This window comes from Centroberyx gerrardi, chromosome 4, assembly GCF_048128805.1.
Source record: "Centroberyx gerrardi isolate f3 chromosome 4, fCenGer3.hap1.cur.20231027, whole genome shotgun sequence".
Taxonomy (NCBI): domain Eukaryota; kingdom Metazoa; phylum Chordata; class Actinopteri; order Beryciformes; family Berycidae; genus Centroberyx; species Centroberyx gerrardi.
The window spans coordinates 3,134,448-3,144,606 of record NC_136000.1 but is presented as its reverse complement, the minus strand read 5'-3'; the positions used below and the strand labels follow the sequence as shown (position 1 = coordinate 3,144,606).

The 10,159-nt window shown below is 41.4% G+C and overlaps 1 protein-coding gene across 2 annotated transcripts in view; it reads right to left on the bottom strand.

Moving 5' to 3' along the window:
- Positions 1–712: 712 nt before the first annotated feature.
- LOC139919907 (ceramide kinase-like) overlaps positions 713–10,159 on the bottom strand; it is a 32,170-nt gene continuing 22,723 nt past the window's right edge. For both annotated transcript variants that reach the window (XM_071909783.2, XM_078282918.1), the window contains 7 exons: positions 8,247–8,321; positions 7,018–7,170; positions 6,361–6,466; positions 6,046–6,128; positions 4,369–4,574; positions 3,166–3,383; positions 713–800 (listed from right to left, as the gene is read on the bottom strand). In XM_071909783.2, coding sequence (XP_071765884.2) covers positions 713–800; positions 3,166–3,383; positions 4,369–4,574; positions 6,046–6,128; positions 6,361–6,466; positions 7,018–7,170; positions 8,247–8,321 — 929 coding nt within the window. The remainder of the gene's footprint in view (positions 801–3,165; positions 3,384–4,368; positions 4,575–6,045; positions 6,129–6,360; positions 6,467–7,017; positions 7,171–8,246; positions 8,322–10,159) is intronic.

Here is a 10,159-nt window from a genome sequence, read left to right as displayed (position 1 = left end):
TGGTGAAATAGTATTTAATACAATTTAGTGTTTGTTTTACCCTAGTTGGAGTACCACATGGGTGGAGTTTACTGCATCAGGGCAAATCACATAGTGTCATATAAGCTGCCAGTCAAAAAAACAAAACAAAACAAATAGCCTCAACTTTCAGGTACTCACTGTGTTGTCCTAACTCCACCCACCTGGTACCCAAGCAGATTAAAAACAAACGCTCAGAATTATTTGCAAATCCTATCTGACCCAAACCTGTTCAGCAGCATTCACAATATTCTTCATAACTAGGCAGGTTTGGCTTTACTCGACCTGCGGAGCTGCAAATCAACAGCCAGCCTTTACATAAATAAAGTTCCACATCTGTGGATTCACTGAGTGCAAGTCCTACACTTTTTATTTGCTTGTTTTAATTGTTAATTCAGTATTGAAAATAAGTGGGATACCAGACACCAGGCAGCCATTCAACCTCACCAACCAAACCAAACATCAGCTGCAGCAGTCTAAACAAAACCCAACTCTTCGGCACAAAACAGAAAAGTTGCGTCAGTAAAAGGAAGGAGAGCTTTTCCTCTGCATACTGTTACTGTTCAACTCCCATGTCTTCTGTATGGGACACGATCCTGACCCGAGTCACAAGGTCACGTCGAGTCTCCTGGTGACTTTGGAAATGCAGTGAGACGGTTCCAGTGTCTGACAGGGGGTGGGGGGGGGTCGGGGTCTATATTGCACATGGGTTGGTGAGATCCTCAAACACCGCCGGCTCTTCAATCCCTCGTGCAAACAGCTTGATCAACTGGCAGTGCACTCTGGGAAAATAAAAAAACAAAGGAGACTCTTTTTAAAGACGAATTCAAGCTGGGTTAAAATATCCAAAGCTAATTAAGCAATATGGGACGAAGCCTGCGGCCGAGTCACAGCCGTGCTGATATACAGTACAGCAGCACGACCTCGAGTGTGATGTTGCTTTTATACAACAGTTGTATAAACAAAGCTATTCATCAAGTAATGGTTATTTGAGACAACAGATTATTTTTGTCTGTTATTTGTCTCCGCCAACAAAAACAGTTCCCTCAGGATTCCACTACCAAGTGTTGCCAAGCAACAGGTAAACTGTTTCCCGACTGCAAGCTAGCTAGCTACTTTGAGGGGGGTCATCCCTATGTTCCCTCATCCCTATGTTCCCTCAGCCCTATGTTCCCTCAGCCCTATGTTCCCTCATCCCTATGTTCCCTCAGCCCTATGTTCCCTCATCCCTATGTTCCCTCAGCCCTATGTTCCCTCATCCCTATGTTCCCTCAGCCCTATGTTCCCTCATCCCTATGTTCCCTCATCCCTATGTTCCCTCAGCCCTATGTTCCCTCATCCCTATGTTCCCTCATCCCTATGTGTTTAGGCAAGGAGCTCGTATGGTTGAGGTTAGGGTTAGGGTTGCTTGCGGTCGAGTGGTTCCAGGGCAGATGAGGTGGTCGGGTTGAGGCATGAGGTCACTGAGGTTAAGGTTAGAGCAAGCTTGCGGTCAAGGCTGTCAGAAGGTAAGTTGGGATAGGGCTGAGGGAATTAAAGTCAAATGTATCCATATTTGCGTTGTCGCTACTAGGTGTGAATGAAGTTAGAGTTTTGTGTGGACGTGTACTGGGAACATCTGGTAAGCATTTGTTTGTTGCACAACACTGTATTGTCTGCTAGAAGTGCTAACCAGCTGGTTAGCTAGCAGCTACTCAGCTAACGTCAGATGACGTTGTCGTGATCCGCTTTTTATTTCTCCTCACAAGAAGCTCCAGGCAGAGCTTTCTCCACACAGAAAATCTCTATGTGTGAACGCACCTGATCAAGGTTACATTAGAACAGCTGTGAAGCGGAGTGATACATACAGTACAGCGTCCCAGTACTGTTATACTGTATATCAGCACTCATGGAATGCCTCTTGTCCAATCAAATTGCTCGACCGGAACTAACTGTTGTATAATGTACATTTTAATTTTAGGCATTTAGGGTTAGGGTTAGACTCGTATCCAGACTGACTTACAGTAGAATAAGCTTCAATTCCCAGATCACTGATATTACAAACAACCAATAAATAGTAAGAGGGTCAAGGGTCAAAGTCACAGCACCCTGACAGCAGATCTAATAAAATATTCCCATGACTTTAGAATGATCACATCACATGATATAAGTGCAAGAAATAAAAGCTGAGAGGACGAACAAACAAAGCTTATGTTGACGCTCCATGTTTGTTCACCCAGGAAGTCCAAGTACCGAATTTCCAACCAATGAAGGAACTGACGGCTCTCATGTGACGAAATGCACGAAAATAACAAATTCGGACCAAAGTGAATGGACTTTAGACTTGAAAACGCGCAAAGTTCGACTCATCGCTACTGTTGAGGAAGAAATGGAAAAGTACCTCCTATTTGCTCACTTAATATGTAACTTTTGACCCATATTTACACCTTAAGTGCCTAAAACTCCAGAATACTGAATCTGCTTCACCATTATAAGATTAACCTCTAAAGTAACATCTTGTCTGTTTCTCACTGAACTGTGAGCCTGGAATGTGTAAATGCCCAAATTTCATAGAAAACATTGACAAAATAATAACATGTCTTGTAGAACAGTGGTTCTCAACGTGGGGTCCGGGGACCACCAGGGGTCCTTGACAGGGTTCCAGGGGGTCCCCAGAAAATTGCTGAATTGTTAAACTTCATTATTTCATTTACAAGAAGTTAACACAGTTAGAGAATGTAGAAGAATGACTATTTTAGTCATAGTGTCACTGTTATTTCTCTATCTACAATACAGATAGTCATGGAATTCTGGACAAAATCATATCTAACAATAAAAATATTATCAGATTTGGGTTTGAGAGACAAAATCTCATCAAGTGGGGGTCCGTTGCTCTAATGTGGACTAAATTAGGGTCCTTGATATGAAAAAGGTTGAGAATCACTGTTGTAGAAGAAGGTGGTCATCTCTTCTTCATCTCCTTAAAGTGCTACAACTATAATTATCATTGGTTGTTCAGTCTTGTTCTTGTTTTGACCAACAGCTTTATTATATTCTATCTGTATTAACATAATCATGAATATTCAACGCTATAAGGCCGGATTTTGAGTTCCTTGGCTCCCAACCTGCAGATTGAATAAACTGTCATTCTTCTTCCGCACTACCTACCCGACTTCGATGGCTGTGTGGGTCAGGATCTCGCCGTCGCAGTTCCAGCTGCTGTAGGCGGGCGTGCAGCCGCAGGCCGGGTGGTCGCGGCAGATCTGGCTGAAGAGCCGCTTGCCGTTCTCCTGCAGGTCCAGCCGCAGGTCCGAGTCGCTCTGGCAGTGGCGCGGCGTGAAGCGGAAGCGCCGCACCCGGTGCACCTCCACGAAGGTCAGGTCGAACTGGTCGGAGAGCGAAGGAGGAGGAGGAAGAGGACGGTGAAGGAAGTGCGGAGATGTGACGGGCATGCAGGGGAACAGAGTGAAATATGATGCGTGCCAGAGGGAAGCTCGATTTATGAAAAGCAATTCTTCGTCACTGTTATCATACCAATTCTTTTGGTTATTTGCGTCGATTTGAAGACATCAAAAAGGTATCAAAGATTCAGTGTTGGATTCATACAATAAGAACTCAGATTTTCCTCTTGTCTAACGACATTTTACTGAAGAAATCAAAGGAGCACGGTCTGATTCCAGTTAGAACATTTGCACGTTATCTACTTTTCTAACAAAAAAGTATTTACTCTGTTGACACATACCTTCACTCAACAAAGACAAGTATAGAAAAAATAAAAATAGGTATCAAAATTTGAAGTATCAGTACTGCCCCCCCCCAAAAGAGGGTCAATCTCTTCTTCAGGGAACGACCTTAATAGAGGGCTGAATATTTGGAAAGTGGCTACGAATAGTTACGAGGGACACGCCACCATGTTGCAGGAGGGTTAGTACAAAACAGTAGACAGTAGGTTGGACTCAAAATTTCTTTATGTTCTTAAAAATGTGTTTATGTGTATGTGTATTGGCACACATTGTACAGCCATGACTCCAGGGAGGAAGCAAAAGGAAAAAAGCGTTGGACCGCTTCAAATCAGACGGGTCTGTGTGTGAGACGGAGCTGTGTAGGAGGAGTGTAGTTCAGAGGAACAAGGTGAGAGACGAAACAAGTCCAATGTGCAAAAACACATTCCAAGCATGCCAGTTAGTGGAATGAGCTTGGAATGAGTTTTTTTTATTTTTTTACATTAAGTTAATTTTAATGATCCTGGTAACAGTTTGTGTTCTGCCATCTCTTCACACTGTCTGGTTTCAGAACATTCATACCATTCACCTACAAGCTTGGATAATAAATAAATAAATAAATAAATAAATAAATAAAATGTAGGGGTACCTGGTCGTCTTTGCTGGTGTGGCGGAGCAGGTGTCTGAGGAAGTCGAGGCGGGAGCACTTGCGGACCAGGATGAGGTCGGTGGTGCCGTCCGCCAGGTGAGCGGCGGGGGAAAGACCTTTGGGGCTGCGAGGACAAGCGCAGCTCATACTGGCAGCATTGATAGCCAGGAACTTCCCCCGGAGCGTCCTCCAGTCGCCGTCGCTCTCTGAGAGAAAGACGGAGCACCGGTCAGAGGTTTGCGTGTCCGTCCGCTAAACCTTCGTCACGCCGGGCGGTGTGCGGCTTCTTCACAAAGATTAGTTCTGGGATTACCCAAGAACTCAATTACTGCTCTTCAAAGAGTTCAGAATGCCGCTGCCAGAATAATAGCACGCACTAGACTGAGAGACCGCATTACACCCGTTATTAAATCTCTTCATTGGCTACCTGTATCTTCCAGATTCTTATTCGTTTTTAAATGTCGTCATGGTCTCGCCCCACCCTACCTTAGCGATATGATAGTGAGATATGCACCATGTAGATCACTTAGATCATCCAATAGGAACAGGATGCTGACCATCCCTAAAATTAGGCTTAAGAGTGGTGAGTCAGCATTTAGCTACCTTGGACCTAAACTGTGGAACTCCCTCACAGGTAAGTTAAGAGCCACTGATACACTCAGCACTTTCAAGAAGCATCTTAAAACACATCTTTTTACCATTGCTTTTAATTAGGTGGTGGTAAACTGGTTTACATGTATTTAGTGTTTTTTTCTTTTACTTCTGTGTATTTAAATTTTATCCTTTGTTGTCCTTTTTACTATTGTTTTTATTGTTTTACTCCTTTTATTTCTTTGTTTTTATGCCTTTTTATTCTGTGAAGCACTTTGTAAACAGTCTTGTTAAAAGGTGCTTTATACAAATAAAGTTATTAAAGACCCTCTACCCTTCCTGTAACATGCTACTTTGAGAAAAGTCTTCAGCATCACCACGTTCATTAAGCATAAATCATGAAAAATTTAATATCTTTGCAATTTTATCAAGGCGAGGCACCACAGGTGAAAAGGGCGAGTTTGGCTGAATTGGTCAATTTTGAGATAATATCATATTTTATCATCTGTAAAAAAGATATTCATTGTATTAAGTGTTTTCTTAGATGTTATTCATGACAGGAAAATGTATTTATATCTTAATATTTGTCACATTAATAGACATCACGTTTTTACAAAGTGAAAAACTTTAGCGGCCATAAACGGTTTTAACTAATGTATAAATCTGCACATTTTTAAAAGGAAATATTGTCCAAATTTCATATGGTAATAACAAAATATATAAAAGTCATAATACAAAAAGTGGTTGTATTTGTGACCTTATTCATAATGTAAAGTTTCATTCTGAGAGGATGAAAGGAATTTTTTTGTCTTATTCACCTGTGGTACCTCACCTTAAGAAAAGTTCTGTAAAAAACAGCTGTATGGATAAGAGAGTGTCTACAGCATCGTTGGCAGAGTTTGACTGAGTGACAGATGCATGAGTGGTTGAAATCTTCGGAGGTTTGATGGGAAATGTAGTCCAAAGAGAACTCAACAATGTAACTTTCTGTTGAACGAGACAAGCAGCTGGGATTGGAGGAACACTGGACAGAAAAAGGCCTTTGGGAGCGAGAGTCCAGGGAGGCTGAAGACCTGGAGAACTCACCGCTGTCTGACGCCTCGTCCGTCTTGTACTTCTCAGCTTTCTCTTCCAGATGCAGCTGTCCGTTGTGCTGGCATATCAAGCAGCTGGAAGTTTCAGATGGACTTATGTTATTTTAAATTTTAAAAGACAACACACCGACACATCGTCACATCATGTAAGAGTTCTTCCAAGCTCTGTGCTGTACTGCGCTGGGCCTGATGGTACGGTACCAACTCAGAATCGCTTTTATTCAGACACGATACACTTGTGCAGTGGAAGAAAAACTGAAGGTATGCATACTCGAGGCTGAGGGGGGTTTGGTTCAGCAGCTCTTACCCGGCTCTACACTTGGTCCGGTCCCTCGGGGTTCCCAGCACGCCGCGGGCCGGCAGGTAGGACACCGTCCCTTCATAGTAGTGATGGGTCAGAAACGTCTTCAGACCTGCGGGGGGTCGCAGCGCGTCAGCACACAGAGTAGCCTGTTCTTTAATCTTTATTTGTGCAGGTAATTCTGCTGAGCACTAAGCTTGGGCCGATATTTGATATCATCAAATATTGCGATATTCACGAAATATTGCGATATCGAATAGCGCAATGCAGGCTTTTAAATGTATAAACCTATAATCTAGTAGTGGTAGGACAGTAAAAAAACAAAAATAATTATAATGGTAGTGAATGCTTGAATAGTAACATCGATAGCCTAGAAATTCTATGTAATTTAGAAGAAATAAAATTAAATAAAAAAACCTTAAAAAAAAAAAAACCTAAAAAAAACCAACAACACGCGAACGGCGATAATATAGCATATTGCGATAGTTTGCCGGGACAGTATCGCAATATAAAATTTTGGAAGTGTTTTATCAGCCAAATAATCATAATAATCAATAATCAACAGACAGTCTCCAACAAGTTGCAACGTTTCGACTCGCTTTTTTGTCATCGTTTACTTGGTCATAAGTAAACTGTGCTGATAATGACAGTTCATTTATTTACCTGAAAAGTCGTATCTGGCCGGGCCCATCCATCGCTTCCTCTCACTGTCAGTCAGCACGTCGCCATAGAAACCGTATCCCAGCAGCGAGATGGAGTAACGCAGGAAGGTGTTGTTGTGGTGAACCGAGCACACATCCATCGCCTGGGAGTCTCCTGGAGAGACGAGACAAGGCAGAGATGATCCAGGGATTCAGGATTCAGTGTGTGTGTGTGTGTGTGTGTGAGTGTGTGAGTGTGTGAGAGAGAGAGAGAGAGAGAGAGAGAGAGAGAGAGAGAGATCCGCCAAGCTGTAGCAAAGGAGATTTTATTTATGCATGTTGTTAAACTGATTTCCTCCTTGTCGAGTTTTATCATCCTCTTACGTGTGACATCATACTTCAGCCCAAATAAGGGATTCTGGCCCCGCCCCCTTTCAGTCTAATGTGAAAATGAATAGAAGAGTAAAATGATGTTAACGCCTTTAACCGCTTCCAACACTAATATTGACTACTTCTGCTTTCAGGTTCCTCTGTTCTGCATTTCTTTATCAGATTAGCAAAATAGTTTTTTAAAATTCAGTAATGTGTTAAAGTGTGTAATAACTTTGTCATATGTAATTTATTCTAACATTATTTCACCCATTTTAAGAACAAAACGACCAAAAAAATCCCATTTATTTTCAACATAGGCAAAAAAGATTTTTTTTAAATTTTGTTTCCATCAAGTTCACTGCCACTGTTCAAGTTCATCTTGGCTGTTTTATATAAATATATCTTTAAAAAGGTGAGATGTTATTTTTTTTATAACAATCTGTGTTTGATGCAAATCACAAATATATACTTTTTAAAATTTTTTTATAAATACCTCCTTTTCATACTCCTCAACAAGGAAACTTCCATGTGAGTTGCACATTTTGATTTTTTGTGTAGTTTTTTTTTTGTTGTTTTTTTTTTTATCTCAGAAAGTAGTAGTAGTAGTAGGCAGATGTACTGTGTGTATTAGAGTGTAACTAAAAATACAATTCCTGCTCTTTAATTTAGGGGAATAACAGTGTAATTTTTATCTCATTTATATTTCATTGAAATCAGTGGCATGCAAAGTAAATGATGACATCAGCTGTGTTGTCCTGTAATATTAATTCCATCTGCACATGAGCCATTATGCTTTTCCATCTCTAAAGGACAGCGTATCAGCAAGTGTTTAAAGTGTGTGTGTGTGTGTGTGTGTGTGTGTGTGTGTGTGAGACTCACCCACTATGATGTGCAGGGCAGAGGTCACGGGGTCGTTGGCACCTACAGTTGCGAAGCAGATGCAGTCTGTTGAACCTAAACGAAAAACAACGACGCCTTCTGTTAATAAACTGGAAGAGTGATGGAGGAGACAAGCCAGAGGTTCGTTTGTTTGTTTTTCCATGCAGTGATAAAACATAGAAACACAGCAACAAAAAAAACCCCACAGTGATAAAACATAGAAACACAGCAACAACAAAAAAACCCACAGTGATAAAACACACTGATATAAAAAGAAACAAATAAGAAATGCAAATTACTAATTTGAGAAACTCCAGGCGGCGTAGAAAATATCTCACCTCAAAATAAACAGAAAGAAAAAAAGCACAAGACGACGAGCCGAGACGCGTAAAGCTGCCGTCTGCCTCCTGAGCTGCGTCTGTTTCCTGTGCAGATGCATTGTGTTGCGATGCAAATGTCGCATGTGTGGGATTTATTACGCGTATGCGCTGATTGCGTCTGTGTGAATATTGGTTTTTACCCCCTTTCCTGCCAGCTGGGATGTTTTTTTGTGATGAAACATTTAAAGTTGCCATGAAAATGTATGTAGTAAAGCTGCCTGATCAGGTCAGGTCCAAAATGTTCCAGTCACAGGATCCTTGTGTGGAAGTCTGTGTTGATCACAGATTAAAGGGGCAGTAAGTTTGACTTTCCCTGCCTCATATCACTAACAGACCATAATATATCTTGATATCTGATTGGCTTGTTGACAATGCAAACGACTCCGAGACATGCGTGAAATTTCCTCTCAGACATGCGTGTGATAAAGGGCTAAATAAATAAACTCAATGATAACTGGGCCAGCTGCTCGGATTTCTAGCTTTCAAAACTCACTTTCCGGCCCGGGCTCTGTTCTGGTTAACCCCCCCCTCACACACACACACACACACACACACACACAACAAAGCAGAGAGGGGTAGAAGCAGGCAGTTTTTTCCTTCATTGTAAACCGTGGTTCTGTTCTAGAGGGGCGCTGCCATGTTTTCTGCCTCAGACGGTGACAGACAGCCAATCACAGCTCAGTGTGTGTTCATGCTCCAGTATCTCATGTGAGAGGCGTCACTCTGCTGGAAGAACCTGCACCGCTCTCCGCCTGCTCACAGACATGTTGCTGTGGACTGCAGCTGTCTGTCAGTCTGCTGCCCAGTCAGACCTGTTACAGACATTTCTGTCCACATTTTATGTTCTATTGTCCGGCTTATGTTCATCTAAGAGACGTGTTGTATTGCAAAATGACTTCCGTCTTTATGAATTTCTTCTGGCTAGATGATTATGAAAAACTTGAACTATGTTTTAGAAAGGGCAGATTCCATATTGCTCGCTTCATTTGTAAAGCATGGGAAAAAAGTAGGGCTGAACAATTAATCGAAATTTTATCGAAATCGCAATATGGCCTACTGAAATTTTCAAATCGCAGGAGGCGCAATATTTGTTAAAGGCGAAATGTGTCAAAATACCATTTTAAATGAAATATTGTGGTGCTGCAGAGATGTCCTGCCTACACATCATGTTCTACAGACTTAAGAAAACATCTTTGTTTGGTACAGATCCCCGCAAGAATCACACCATAATCATTTTAATACGTTTTTCAATGAAAATGAGAATAATGATGTAGAAATTATCATTCCCTCTAATATCGCAAATCATATCGCAATTGCAATATCAGTCAAAATAATCGCAATTAGATATTTTTTCAAAATCGTTCAGCCCTAGAAAAAATGCTAAATATTTTGTTTATGTGATACCTGAGTTTTCCCAATCTTTTTCTTTCCGTTACTATTATGTTGTACACCCATGTAACTAAGTGACATGTAAGTCCATGTGAGCTGGGCACCGATCAATCCACACTCATCACAGCTAATAGCAGTAATTTT